At 35.1% G+C, this 15,706-nt stretch overlaps 2 protein-coding genes across 12 annotated transcripts in view; one reads left to right on the top strand and one right to left on the bottom strand.

Moving 5' to 3' along the window:
• Window positions 1-15,706, top strand: part of ZNF461 (zinc finger protein 461) — a 133,158-nt gene that overhangs the window by 61,561 nt on the left and 55,891 nt on the right. The window lies entirely within an intron of this gene.
• ZNF567 (zinc finger protein 567) overlaps window positions 1-15,706 on the bottom strand; it is a 78,397-nt gene that overhangs the window by 46,677 nt on the left and 16,014 nt on the right. For 4 of the 8 annotated variants that reach the window (XR_014257106.1, XR_014257107.1, XM_082439433.1 and 1 more), the window contains exons 4-5: window positions 9,651-9,777; window positions 9,296-9,382 (exon numbers count right to left, since the gene is read on the bottom strand). Coding sequence is in view for 6 of the 8 variants with exons in the window: in XM_082439433.1 (XP_082295559.1) it covers window positions 9,296-9,382; window positions 9,651-9,777 (214 nt within the window). In the remaining 2 variants the exon portion in view is untranslated. Of the gene's footprint in view, window positions 1-2,866; window positions 5,256-9,295; window positions 9,383-9,650; window positions 9,778-9,884; window positions 9,905-15,706 lie in introns of those variants that run through there. The other 4 variants (XM_082439428.1, XM_082439429.1, XM_082439430.1 and 1 more) reach the window with 3 other exon arrangements.

The following is a 15,706-nucleotide window of genomic DNA, read 5'->3' as shown; positions in this document are numbered from 1 at the left end:
CAAAATGGAGAAAATAGAGGAAAGATTTAGTGAACTTGAACTTAGATCAATAAAAATTATCCAAAGAAAGAGAGAGAGAGAAAAAATTCAGAACAAAACTTATTAGAGCCCCTAGGACCTAAGGGACAATACCAAAAGGTTTAACATTTGTGTCCCTGGAATTGTGAAAAGAAAAAAGAAAGTGCCATGACGAAAAAAATATTTAAATAATCAATGGTTGAAAACCTACCGAGTTTGGCAAAAGACCTTAAAATGACAGATTCAAGAAATACAGCATACCACAAAAAGGATAAACTAAAAGAAACCTTTGCTGTGACACATCATAACCAAACTGCTGAAAATCAAAGAAAAAAAATCTCAAAAGCTTCTAGAGAATATTGATGCATTACATATCAGAGAACAATCCCTTAATTCTCATCAGAAAGTATGAAGGCCAAAGGGTAGTGGAACATTTTTTAAGTGCTTTAAGGAAAGACATGTCAACCCCAAACTTTATCCAGTGAAAATTATCAGGAATGAAGGGTAAATAAAAGCTATTCTTAGGTAAAGGAAAACAAAGAGGATTTGTTACCTGCAGGCTTGCTCTAAAAGAAATGCTACATGAAGCTCTTTAGATGGAAGGGGAATGATACCAAAGAAAAACCTGAAACTTCAGAAATAAGTAAAGAGCAACAGAAATGGCAAATTGCTGAGTAAATAATAAAACTATTGGTTTTTTAAATAATTTAAATATTTACTGTGATAAAAAGCAAGGAGTATAACACTTTCTGATGAGGTTTGTGATGGATGTAGATATAGTAAATATGATGATCATAATATAAAGAGGGGAGGCTAAAGGGACAAATATGGTGGTAAGGTTTCCATATTCAACATGCAGTGCTAAAATGTTAACTCAAAGTATATTGTGAATTATATATATTATGTGTATTATAATCCCCAGAGGAACCACTAAAGAAAATAAACAAAGAAATAGTAAAAAGCTAAATAGATAAATTAAAATGGAATAATAAAATATATTCAAATGAAAAAGAAAGCAAGAAAGGGAAACAGAGGAATTAAAAATAGAGGGGAGACACAGGAAAAAATGTTAGAGCTAAAGCCCGACAATATCAGTATATATACATTAAATGTAAATGGTTTAAAACCAGTATTAAGATATTGTCAAATTGGAATTTTTTAAAAACCCCAACTATATGTTGTCCATCATAAAGTGGCCTTAATATACATATATAATACACATATATATTGTGGGTTTGGTTCCAGATCACCACAGTAAAGCAAATATCACAATAAAGTGAGTCACATGCATTTTGTGGTTTCCCAGTATGTCATGTTTATACTATAAATGTTTATACTATACTGTAGTCTATAGTAAGTGTGCAATAGCATTATGTCTAAAAAAGCAATGTACATACCTTAATTTTAAAATACTTTATTGCTAAGAAATGCTAACCATCATCGGAGCCTTCAGTGAGTGAAAAATCTTTTCGCTGGTGGAGGGTTTTGCTCCCAACTCACTACATACTCAGGAAAAAGAGGTAAGCTTGCATCCTTGGTTGTGAGTGCAGTTCTTGTTAGTCATCATCGTTAGCATATATTTTTACTCATCTACAAACACAGATTTATTCAAATGAAATAATTTCTAGGTTCTCATAACTCTGAATATAGATCCTGTAATCTTATTGTTGTAGCTATTTTATTCTAATATGTTCATCCTGCCTACACTCTAAGAAAAAAAATCTCTAAACATAAATAATAACTATTAGTTAAGGCTACATTTCACAAAGTTCTGTCCAGTCAGACAAGGCATTTAATCTTTTATGTCCCTTTCAAGTCTAAATTTTTATCATGTCTGATTTGCTTCATCACCCACCGTTCTTTTTCTGCTCTGAAATCATCTGCAAGACCAGGAATGACAAGCATGTTTCCATTTACAATCCACTGGCAGTTGGTGCCCCTTTCTATAGGCCAGAGGGCCTGTTGTACATTTTAAATGTCAGATACATGAACTATCAATTATTTTCCTACTACTTAGATACAGTTTACAGCTCTACTGAATTGGGGGGAAAAACAGCTTATTTAAATTTCTACTGAATTTTATTACACACAATAACTTCATGTATGTAATAAATATTGGTTATGAATAATCCCCCTCAAGAAATGCCTTTAGTAACACTGTTCAAATTGCTGTTGAACTTACTATTTTCACAGAAAAGATGCTATAGATGGTATTATCTTAGATTTCCAATTCTCACACGTCAAAATCTCCAGTGATTTTTCATTTGGGATTTTCGAGACCCACATTTCCTCTGAGATAAATCAAGGTATAAAAGGCTTACTTTATATAGACTTATATTATACATAGGCTTACTTATATATATTTTTCATAATTCTATTAGAGTGAACAGACTCCTATACTCCCAAATTTTATTCATCTATGTTCCTTCTTAACCTTTCTTTAGTATAAAGACTTCGATGGTGAATAAGACATAAGCTATTGCTAAAAGTACCCCTATAATCATGACAACTGTAGGATGCCCTCCAATATGAATTCTCTGATTTTGTGTAAGGTTTAAGCCACAGCTAAGATCTTTCTACATTTATTACACTCATATATTCATGACTAACAGCCTTCTCACAATTATAACATTATAAGGATTTTTTTTAGTAGGAATTCTCCAGTTGAATGACCTTTCTCCACTTGAATTACAGAGCTGTTACTCTCCAAACTGAATCATCTCACGTTGAGAAAGGTCTGAGAGATGTTTGGCAGTATCTAACATAACTGAAAAAACTTTACATATACCCTGGGACTGAGTAATCCCAGTCTTCATATAAAATCAACAGAAATACACACACACACATATACAAGAATATTTATAGCAGTATTTTTATTACAACACAAAATTATAAAAAATACAAATATCCATCAAGAGGATAAATAGCAGTATATTCTTAAGATGGAAGAGTATACAGAATGAAAATGAATACACTACTGCCACATGCAATAATGTATGAATCTTTAAAATGTTGAGTGAAACAAGACATAAAAGAATTTGTAATGTATAATAAAATATATATAAAGTTTAAAAACATGCAAAAACGATTTCATGTTAAAAGCCAGGGAAGTGGTAATCTTTGGGGAAGTAACAACTACCTTTTATTCTGCAGAGTGCAATGAGAAATATACTTCAAAATTTCTTCCTCTTATGGAGACTGATGCTGAAAACCACTTTGTATCTTGCTTCTGCATGTATTATATAAGAATTTAAAAAAATAAACGGAGTCAGCAGGAGAACTTGAAAACCTAAAAAATTAGCTTCATTGCTGATAAGAGTTCAATATCAATGATCATATCCATTTCATATGCTAGTAAACAGTAGATAAATAGTTATGTGGTATAGTACATTAAATTAATAATTATTATTACATTTGTGATTAAAATTACTTTATTCACATGTTAAGCATGCTTTTTAAAAAAACTAAAGTTTTACAATAACTTAGAAAGGCTTCACAAAGAAATCACATCATTTATTACTGCATTACCATGTTTTCTCCCTTGTGAGTTCTTTGATGGACAATAAGGTTTCTCTTATAACTGAAGGACTTACCACACTCATTACAAATATAAGGCTTCTCCCCTGTGTGAGTTCTCTGATGTACAATGAGATTTGTCTTCTGGCGGAAGCACTTCCCACATTCATTACACTTGTATGGTTTCTCTCCTGTATGAGTTCTTTGATGATGAATGAGATATGATTTCCTGCTAAAGGCTTTCCCACACTGAGGACATTCATAGGATTTCTGCCCTGTATGTATTTTCTGATGTACAGTGAGTGTTGCTTTCTGGCGAAAAGACTTCCCACACTCATTACAAATATAGGGTTTCTCTCCTGTATGAATTCTCTGATGTAGATTGAGATTTGTCTTCTGACTGAAGGATTTCCCACATTCATTACATTCATATGGTTTCTCTCCTGTGTGAGTTCTGTGATGATCAATGAGGTATGACTTCATTCTAAAAGCCTTCCCACAGTGAGGACATTCATAGGATTTTTCCCCTGTATGTGTTCTCTGATGTGCCACAAGGGTTGTCTTCTGGCGGAAGGATTTTCCACACTCATTACAAATATAAGGTTTCTCTTCATTATGAGTCTTCTCATGAAGAGCGAGGGTTGTCTTCTGGGAGAAGGATTTTCCACATTCATTACAAATATAGGGCTTTTCCCCTGTATGAGTTCTCTGATGTACAGTAAGATTTGCCTTCTGGTGAAAGGACTTCCCACATTCTTTACAAATATAGGGTTTCTCTCCTGTATGAATCCTCTGATGTAGGGAGAGTGTTGTCTTCTGGCGGAAAGACTTCCCACAGTCATTACACTCATATGGTTTCTCTCCTGTGTGAGTTCTCTGATGACGAATGAGGTGTGACTTCAATCTGAAGGCATTCCTACATTGTGGACATTCATATGATTTCTCCCCTGTATGAGTTCTCTGATGATCAGTGAGGGCTGTCTTTAGGCGGAAGGACTTACCACATTCATTACAAACAAAGGGTTTCTCTCCAGTGTGAGTTCTCTGATGATCAATGAGATATGATTTCCTTCTAAATGAATTTCCACATTGATGACATTGGTAGGGTTTCTCCTCTGTGTGAATTCCCTGATGCAGAATCAATACTGATTTCCTGCAGAAGGACTTCCCACATTCAGTGCAAATATGCTTTTTTTCAATATTGGTTGTTCTTCTCCTTTTATTATATTCAGATGGTTTTTCCCTTCTGTAAGCTCTATTATGTGTAATTAGGCCTCCTTTTTTAAGGAAGGATTTCTCACAGTCATTATATCCAAATGACTGTGCTGGAGTTTCTATCTCATGATATTGCATAATCATTTCATTATGACCGACAGTCCTACCATGTTGATTATGGGATTTGACTCCAGAGTGAGCTGTCTCTGGCTTAGTACTGAGGAGTGACTTCCCATATCCATTATGCTCACTAAGTCTCTTTCTTGTAGGAGTTAGATTACTGATGATTAATTCTGAAACATTTTTAAAAATCTTTCCATGAGTGTCATATTCAGGAGGTAGGTTTTTTGAATTAATAGGGTTTTTGCTTAAAGTAAATGTCTTTTCATATGCACTACTGTTCTCCTTAATCAGTTTTCTGTGGTTGATTAATACAACTGATCTAGAAAACTTATCTTGTTGTTCCTTGAATTTCACTAAAAAGTCTTCAGCTTTCCACTTTTCTTCTAGGAAAGAATATAATTAATAACAATTTGTGAATCTTCACATATTTGCTATGGAAAGGAATTGTAATAGGGTCTAGTACATGAGGCCAAAAAAGACCAATGACAAATTATTCCTTGCCTGGGAAAAGACATGGAACCTAAATTAAAAACTCTGCCTCAGTGTGGAAAAAGATGAAAAATAAGTAATGCACGCTAGTAACATTTGCATTTTGCACCAGAACTTCATACAGAAAGTGAAACAAACACATGAAGCAGTAAGGAGAAGAGACAAAAGAATAGTGGAAGAGGAATTCATGCTTGGATAGGTGGATTCAGAGGCAATGAAGTGAACCTTTCAAGAGCATTAAGATTTAAGTAGGATGAACAAGAAAAATTATCAGAAAAGTTTGTTCAGGGAAAATTTTAGAGGAAGGCATTTGGAGGACACAGATCAGAGCCTATACTTTTATTTCTTTATTTCTTTATGCCGCACCATGTGGCATGTGGGATCTTAGTTCCCTGACCAGGGATTGAACCTGCGCCCCCTGCAGTGGAAGTGTGGATTCCTAACCACTGGATCACCTGGGAATCCCCCTGAGCCTATACTTTTAAATATTCATCCCTAGACTGTGAGGTAAAATACTTCCAAGTTGTTCCACCACCCTCTTTCCACACACCCACCAATAAATCTTTCCAAGCATCAACTATTTTCCTAGTGTTTATAATCCTCTATATAGCTGGGGATCATTTTTTCTTGTGAGGGAAATAGGAAAACACTCCCAACAGGAACTTTAAAACAGACTAGGGGTATGTTCACCAGTGTTGTTATTATTTTCTTTCAGAATTGTTCAATAACAAAACTCTCATGACCATTAACTATAACTATTCTTCTTTTCAAGTGCTAACTTAGAGGTTTAAAGAAAGATTCAAGTCTTTCCCCAATACAGTAAAATTCTTAACTCCAGTTTTCCATATGGGGGACCAGAAAGATTGTTCACTCTGGTCCTAAATCACTCATTAATCTTAACCTTTATTTCTCTTATAAATTTAGAACTATACTTGACTCTTTTGCTTTGCAATCATCCACATCTAGTGAAACAACGTTAAATCTAGGTTCAAAAACCTATTTCTTCCTTGAGTCCATTACCCACAATACTAACATACAAGGAATTTCTCCTGTAAACAAAACTTTACATTACCTAGACTTACTTCTTATATTCAAACAAGTTTTCAGGGTTATCCACATATCCCTGAATGAGAAAAATCTCACCCATAACAATCAAAACCTAATATTTACTGCCCTATAAATACCTCCCTTATCCCTAATCACATGCTTTTGCTCATGTTCTTTTAATCAGTTGACTTGCCTTCCAGTCTTATTTCTAATCATATTTAGAGAATCTTCAAGAAAATGTTACTACTCCATGATATCAAAACCCTTCACATATATCCCACCACCACTTTATTCATTATTTCTTTATAACTTGAAAATAACTATGGTCTAGAAAAAGAATTTTAACAAATCTTTTTACAAGCTTACACTGTGTCATAAATATTTCATGAAAAATGCTGACTTTGACAGTAATCCTTTCTCATAAAGGAATACTTTATTGGTTATTAGCTTTGTACTGTTCTGAGTTTACATTAACACTGCATATCATAGATAGGTAGTGTTTGTTAGAATCCAACCATTTGAATCAGAATGTACAGAGCCATGGCCTGAGCAAGTACTTCTGAAAGGACTTACCAGTACATACTTTATGAATGGAGGAAAAAGAGATCTCCCCTGTATAGCTCCATAAACAGAAAATGAAGCAACTACTGACTACTTAAAATGTTGTATACTATGGCAAAGAAGATACAGAGGATCTTATCTTTGAAAGAAAGAATCCTTAAGCATAAACCATGTACAATCAAGTATCAAATTATATAACATCCAAGAGCTGTGTGTGTTACAGTTAGTAAGCAGCATGGAAATTCAGAAAAAGGAAAGGTGGATATGTTGGGGAGTAATCAAGAAATAGAAAGGAGAAGAAATCTCAAGACGTCAAAGACATACACTATACGGAAGGGTGAACACAATGAAAAGTACAGACATCATGACAGACCCTACATGTATAGAGAACATTTAGGAGACTAGATGAAGTGGAAATTAGCAAGTATTTTCCACAAAAGAGAGAAATAAAGTTGAAAAGACCAGATAAGGGCTTATTATGGTAGTCCTTGTATGAAGGAAAATTTCAATTTCCTATAATAATAAGTAGTGGGGAACAAGTGATGATATAGCTTGTCAGGAAAGTAACAATATAAATTGAAAAAATTAGGACAAAAATTATAGCAAAAACAAATTGTAATTACCATATGCAAGACATGAAATAAGGTAGTTGTCATTTTGTATGATGTGAGTAAAAAATAAAAACATGGGAGGATGTAAATATATTTCACGGGCTGATAAACACAACTTGTGAAGAGATCCACAAGAGATTATGACAGAGACAGTCAAGTTGGTATCATGGCAGGAACAAAATAATTTGGAAATAGTTAATGGGAAAGAATTTAAGAGCTAGGAAAGTTGGTGATTCTCATTTTCAACTTATTATCACAAAACAGGTGAGGCATCATAGTGCAGAACTTGTGAAGTGATCCACAAGAGATTATGACAGAGACAGTCAAGTTGGTATCATGGCAGGAACAAAATAATTTGGAAATAGTTAATGGGAAAGAATTTAAGAGCTAGGAAAGTTGGTGATTCTCATTTTCAACTTATTATCACAAAACAGGTGAGGCATCATAGTGCAGAACTTGTGAAGGACTAGAGTGAAGGTGGGAGGACTGTGCCGAGTATGTTGGTGTTAGAGGTTCTCCACATAAAACAAGGAGCTTAAGTTCTGAGAGTGGATGAGACTACTATAATTGAAAGGTAGATCTCTTGAGGACAAATTAGAGAAATAAGACTGAGAGTCCAATGAAACAATATACATTAAAAAAAAAAAAGTTGTTTGACTATTATGTATGAGGCACTGTTCCAGGCAATATGGCCAGAGTGGTAAAAAAAACAGACTAAGTTGGAAATAAATAATCACTTAGAGAATCAGGATAAGAATGATTCAGTGTTTTACCCAAACCAAGGGATTATTTCAGGAAAGATGATCAGCCGTATAACAATGAACCATGAAAGTTTAATGGAAGAAAATGGTAACTATGGAATTATCAGTCTGCGCCAGGACGAGTGAGCTTTAAAATTAATAGCTAGACTCATGGTGAGAATGGGAACTTAGAGTTAGCATAGCAAACAAATCTGAAATACTGTAAAAGAAAGGGAAAGAAAAAGCAACTAAGAAGAGAAATATTAGCCAAGAATTTTTTTTCTTTTTTCTTTTTTAAATTTCTTTCTTTCTTTCTTTTTGTCTGTGTTGGGTCTTCGTTTCTGTGCGAGGGCTTTCTCTACTTGGGGCAAGTGGGGGCCACTCTTCATCGCGGTGCACGGGCCCCTCACTATCGCGGCCTCTCTTGTTGCGGAGCACAGGCTCCACACGCGCAGGCTCAGTAGTTGTGGTTCACGGGCCTAGTTGCTCCGCGGCATGTGGGATCTTCCCAGACCAGGGCTCGAACCCGTGTCCCCTGCATTGGCAGGCAGATTCTCAACCACTGTGCCACCAGGGAAGCCCCGAATTTTTTCTTTCTTAAAGATAGATTTAAAAATGCCTAAAAGAAATCTATTCAATGGCTAAAAGATAAGGGACCTAGAAAGCTAAAAAAGGATACAAATCAAGAAAAAAGATCTATAAGAAGGAAGGAAAAAGATCTAAAAGAAGGAAGACTTAATTTTGATTAAGACTGGCAACTATCTTTGATAACACCAAGCAAACTAAGAAAGTCTATTATATAGGGAGAGTGACATTTGAAAGTGATTTAAATTTTTTGCAGGCACAATAGTCATTTCAATGGTTAGGAACCTTTAAAAAGACACTACCAAAATATTTCAAAGGTGTCACCCACCACGTGACCACTTTAAATTTATTTTCCACTAGATTTCATCTTCCTGAGAGTCAGAAACTCACCTAAACAGGTATGACCTGTAAACGATGTCCATGGCTCTTCTCCTCGTTCCAACTTGAGGATCACGTCAGGCTTGGTCATGTGACACCCTGATTAAGGGAAGATTTGGATTAAGTTGCTTAGGCGTCAATACCTTTGAAAAATCAATAAGGTAATTTTCAGTACTGCAAATTAAGATACTCCTTTGTGTAACAGTAAATTTAACACCTTGCACTATGCAAGTGAAGACACAATCATCCTTTCTGTCAACCAAAAAGAATGCATCACCTCTTATCCCTGAAATCAAGATCACACATATTTTAGGCATCTTGAAAGGAAATGCATGCTACTGAAAGTTTCAAAGAGAGTTTTTCTTACCCACAGAAACGAGGTGGCAATAGTTTTCCAACATCACATCCATGTATAGCATCTTCTGAGCAGGATCCAGGTGCTGCCACTCCTCCTGACTAAAGTCCACAGTCACATCTTTGAATGACACTGATCCCTGTAATAGTTTGGAACTGTGATCAGAACAAATTGACGAGAAATTGGGGACTAGTTTTGATCCTGTTCCTTTGTGGCATTCTTATGAAACTTGTAAAGAATGCCTACCATTTTTCTTGTTTTGTGATCTAAATAGTAAGGGAAACAAAAATCAAGGTAGAAGTACTTGCCACCAAATTTATTTAATAACTCATTCTAAAAATGTTTATTGTGAAGTCACTTTGTAACACCAAATTGGACTAGTTTACTAGAGTGCCAAGATATACAAAACACTGTCCCTGTTCACAAGAAGTTACAACCTCAAAGCATGTAACACATACCTTCAAGAAAGTATGTGTCAACACAAATCTACAAGAAGGTGTTATGGGTACTATAACAGAAGTATGTACAAGATAACAGTGTATTACAAGGGCAGAACAATTTTTCAGGCTTCACTGAGGAAGTAAATTTTTTCCTCTTCAAGATTAATGTGTTATGCAGGAAGAATATAGTTTTAAAATGCATGGGAACAACTTTGGGCATCCAGTAATAATAGAGTGAATTGTTCAAGCAAAAATTGGAGGAGAGTTTATCCTTAAAGGGCAGCAATGAGTAAGAATTGTTAGGTTTGTGGCTTTTTTGCATGAAGGTACCCCAAAGCCCATAGCTCTTCAGGTGAAGAGCTTCCTCAAAGGTGACAGGGGACAGAATTGAGGGCTGGCAGATGAGCTGGAGATTTAGCGATAAATTCTGGAAGTGAAAGAACTACAGGAAAAATGAGACCCCAAATCTGAGTATAAACTCTGCCATAACTCCAGGTTGATAGTTAAACTAAGCAATTGTTAGAGAGATAACAGGAAGCTTAGCAAAGAGCAAACAGAAAGACACCAGAAAAGAGTTTTGAAAAACAGAAGTGTACCTAGTGAGATTTGGAGATTTCTGCATTTTTGATTAACAGCGTTCCACAACCTGCTCATAGCTTAAGCAGAAGAAAACTGAAGCCTTATTGGACTGAGGTGTCAGAAGCTGGAGCTAACAAAAAGCAGCAGGAAGTATAAGGGGTGAAACACTGAAAGAAAGAGAACTGCAGAAAGTCAGCCCCCAAATCTAAGTATAAATATATACCAAATTCTTTGAGAGCTAAAGTACATGAACACAGTGGGAATCTACCTCCCATCATGGGACCAGGGTAAAAAGCAGCAGGTGGAAGCTTAAGGGACCTAGCTATCAGCTGCTTCACACTTGGGGTGGAAGTGGAGGGGCAGGGAGGGCAGAGTTTGAAGTTTGATTCCAAGCAAGTTAATCGTCTGCTAGAACAACAACAAAAATCCTCAGAAAAACAGACATACAGAATCCAGATTACTATAACATATTACTCATGACATTCTGGTTTCTAGCAAAAATTAGACATGTAAACAAAACAAAACAGAAAAAGAGGGAATATGACCCATATTCAGAAAAAGTTCATGGAAACTAATTTCTAGTGGACCTAGGTATTGGATTTTGCCCCAAAGGCCTCAAAATAGCTGTTCTAAATGTATCGAAAGAAGAAATGAAAAACCTGGCATGGAATCTTGAAACATAAACTGCTAAAAAAGCATGAAGTGAAAATTCTAGAGTACAGTAACTGAAATGAAAAATTCACTATGTAGGCTCAGTAGCAGACTAGAAATAGAAAAAGGAGCAGTCAGTAACCTTGTAAATACAGGCATACCTCAGAGATATTGCAGATTCAGTTCTAGACCACTGCAATAAAGTGAGTTGCACGAATTTTTTGGTTACCCAGTGCATATAAAAGCTACATTTACATTATACTGTAGTCTATTAAATGTGCAATGGCATTACGTCTAAAAAACAATGAACATGCCTTAATTAAAAAATACTTTATGGCTAAAATGTGCTAATCATCACCAGGGCTTTTAGTGAGTTGTAATCTTTTTGCAATACTAACATCAAAGATCACTGATCACAGATGACAACAAATATAACGAAAAAGTTTGAAATACTGAAGAATAGCCAATGTGACAGAGACATGAAGTGAGCAAATGCTGTTGGAAAAATGGCACCAATAGACTTGCATTAAATTCAGCATTGCTACAAACCTTCAATTTGTAAAAAATGAAATATCTGCAAAGTGAAATAAAAGCATAATAAAATTAGGTATGCCTATATATAACTAGATCAACAGAAATTAATCAATCTGAATAGAAAGGGAAAGAAAAAGAAAAAAATGAATACACTCACAGAGAGCAGTGGGTCAATTTCAAAGTAATCCAACAGAGGTGTAATTGGAGTCCCAGAAAAATAGGGAAAAAAAAAGGGTCTGAATAATTTTTAAGGAAATAATGGCCTAACACATTCAAAGTAAGCAAAAACTTAACTTACATATTGAAAAAGCTTAATGAACCCCAAAAGGATAAAAACAAAAGAAAACCACACTCAGGAAATCCTAATCAAACTGCTAAAAACCAAAGAGAACATCAACCAAGAATTCTGTACTGAGCAAAATTACCTACTGAAAATAAAGTCAACATAAAGCTACTTTCAGAAAAAATCTGAGAGAATTCATCACTAGCAAAACTGTACCATCAAAAATGGTAAAGGAAGGTTTTCAGGCTGAAGGTAAAAATGACATCAGATGATAAACAAGGTCTTTAGGAAAGAATGAAGAGGTTAAGAAAATTTGTATATAAAAGACTATAAATATTCATTTCCTTCCTTATTTAAAAAACATGAGTGTTTCAAGCAGGGGTTGGTGAACACTTTCTGCTGTTTTAGTATGAACGCAACCATGGACAGTATATAAAATGAATGAGCAAAGTTGTGTTTCAATAAAACTTCATGTATGGACACTGAGATTTAAATTCCATAAAACTTATGTAGGTGAGAAATATTTTGATTATGTAGGTCAGAAATATTTTGATTTTGCACTTTTTCAAACATTTAAACTGTAACTATTTTAAACTCACAATCTATACAAAAACACATAGCAGACTGCTTTTAGCCTCTGGGCTGTAGACCCTTGGTTTAAAGTAGGCATTCTAACACCATTTATTACAAATATAAATATCACATACATGGCGAACAAAAAAACAAACCACGGGGAAGCCAGTAAATGAAAATACAATGTTGCAAGTTGACATATTTTACCTTAAGTAATTCAGTACTATCTCTAAGTAAAACATGATAAGTTAAAGATGCATACTGTAATCCCTAAAGCAACCAAAAAAAATAATGCAAACTGATATAACTACAAACTCAACAGAGAAATAAAAATTATGAAAATGTATTGCTTGACACAAAATAAAACAGGATATAGGAACAGATGCACAAAAACAGGTTAGGAGTAATCTTAAATGCATATTATTAAATGTAAGAAGCCCAATCTGAAAAGGCTACATAATATATGATTTTAACTATATAACATTCTGGAAAAGGCAAAACTATGGTGATGATAAAAAGATCAGTGGTGGGACTTCCCTGGTGGTGCAGTGGTTAAGAATCCACCTGCCAATGCAGGGGACATGTGTTCGAGCCCTGGTCCGGGAAGATCCCACATGCCGTGTGGATGCCCACGAGCAACTAAGCCCACGAGCAACTAAGCCCGTGCACCACAACTACTGAGCCTGCGCACCACAACTACTGAGCCCATGCACCACAACTACTGAAGCCCATGTGCCTAGAGTCCGTGCTCTGCAACAAGAGAAGCCACCGCAATGAGAAGTCCACGCACCGCAACGAAGAGTAGCCCCTGCTTGCCGTAACTAGAGAGAGCCCGAGCTCAGCAACGAAGACCCAACGCAGCCAAAAATAAAAATAAAATAAAAAAATAATTAAAAAAAAAAGATCAGTGGTTGCCATTGCCACATATTATAGAGGAGAGGGAGAGATGAACAGGCAGAGCACAGAGGATTTTTAGAGCAGTGAAATTCGTCTGTATAATACTATAATGGTAGATACATGTCACTATATATTTGTCAAAATCCATAGAATATATAACACCAAGAATGAACCCTAATAAAAACTATGGACTTTGGATGATAATGATGTATCAATGTAGGTTCATTGATTTTAACAACATACCACTCTGGTGTAAGATACTGATAGTATGGAAAGCTATGCATGTGTCAGGGGGTAAGGGCATAAATGGAAACTCTCTGTACTTTCTGCTTAATTTTGTCTGAACCTAAAACTGCACCAAAATATAAAGTATAGTTAAAAGATTAAAATAAAACAGGTTAGGCAATCAGAAAGCAAAGAGTGAAATGGCAGCCCTAACTCCAACTACAGGACTAAACACTCCAACAAAAAGACTGAGATTATTAAAATGTATAAAAAACCAAGACTCAAAATATATTCTGTCTTCAAGAGACATACTTTAAATACCATAGACACAAATAGGTTTAAAATAAAAGGATGGGAAAAAAACATAAAAACATTAAACATGGGAAAGCTGATGGGGCTATAGTAAAAGAAGCTGAGGAGTATTACCACTACAGACAAAGAAGAACATTTCCTGATAATAAGAGTAAATACATGAGGAAAATATAGCAACTACAAATGTATATGTACTTAAATAACAGTTTCAAAACACGAGGCAAAAATTGACAAAACTAAAATGAGATTTTAAAAAGTCTAAAATCATGGTTGGTGTTAATGTTTGTCAGTAACTGAGAGAACTAGACAAAAGGGGGAAAACCTGTAGAGATTTAGAATCTCTAAAGAATACTGACACCTAATGCATTTGATATTTAGACCACCACTTTCAATAATTTCACAACACATTTTTTTCAAGAGTAAATGGACTATGCACCAAGATAGAACACAAACAAGTCTCAACAGATTTAAGACAAATCATACAAAGTATGTTTTCTGACTACACATGAACTAAATTAGATATCAATAAAAATAGCATATCTAGAAAAGCCCCAAATGTTTGGAAATTAAACAATACACTTCCAAGTAACCAATTTAGGGTCAAAGAAAAATAAAAAAATTTTTTTCATAAAATATATTAAACTAAATGCAAATAGATCGAATTTTGAAGATGCAATTAGAATAGGCTAAAAGAGAAACTTATAAGTTTAAATGCTTATATTAGAAAACAAGAAAGATTTAATATCAATTATTTAAACTTTTATCTTAAGAAGCTTTAAAGAATAAGTTAAACTAACCCCAAAGCAAGTAAAGGAAATAGTTAGGAAAAAAGGAAAAATCAGTAAAATAGAAAATAAATAAGCAATAGGGAAAAATCAATGAAACCTAAAGCCAAATCCTTGACAGTGTCAATAAAACGTGAAACCTCTAGTTAGATGGATTAAGAAATAAAGAGGGATGTTACACATGGCCATTATCAGATCCTACAGATATTAAATAGATAAGAGAGAATTATAAACAAATTAAAGGCAATAAATTAGACAATGTAGATGAAATGGACAAATATTTTAACTTAAAAAACATGTTACCAAAATAAAAAAATCTGAAAACCCTTAACTATTAAAGATACTGAGGGACTTCCCTGGTGGTCCAGTGAAGTCCACTTCCAATGCAGGGGGCATGAGTTCGATCCCTGATTGGGGAACTAAGATCCCACATGCTGCGGGGCAACGAGGCCTGCGTGTGCCACAACTACTGAGCTTGCACACCTCAATGAGAGAGCCTGTGTGCCGCAAACTACAGAGCCTACATACTCTGGAGCCCGCGCACCGCAACTAGAGAGCCCACACACCCTGGAGCCCATGCACCACAACTAGAGAGAAGCCCATGTGCCACAACAAAGAGCCCATATGCCACAACAACAACGACAACAGATCCTGCATGCCTCAAAGATCCCGCATGCCACAACTAAGACCCATTGCAGCCAAAAAACAAACAAACAAAAAGTAAACAAAAGAAAAACAGGGACAAGAATCAAAAAACAAATGGGAAAACAAAAAAATAGCAAGATGGTA

Source organism: Balaenoptera physalus (genome assembly GCF_965194825.1).
Source record: "Balaenoptera physalus genome assembly, chromosome: 19".
Classification (NCBI taxonomy): domain Eukaryota; kingdom Metazoa; phylum Chordata; class Mammalia; order Artiodactyla; family Balaenopteridae; genus Balaenoptera; species Balaenoptera physalus.
Note: the sequence above shows the minus strand (reverse complement) of the source record. Positions and strands in the feature narration are given on the sequence as shown.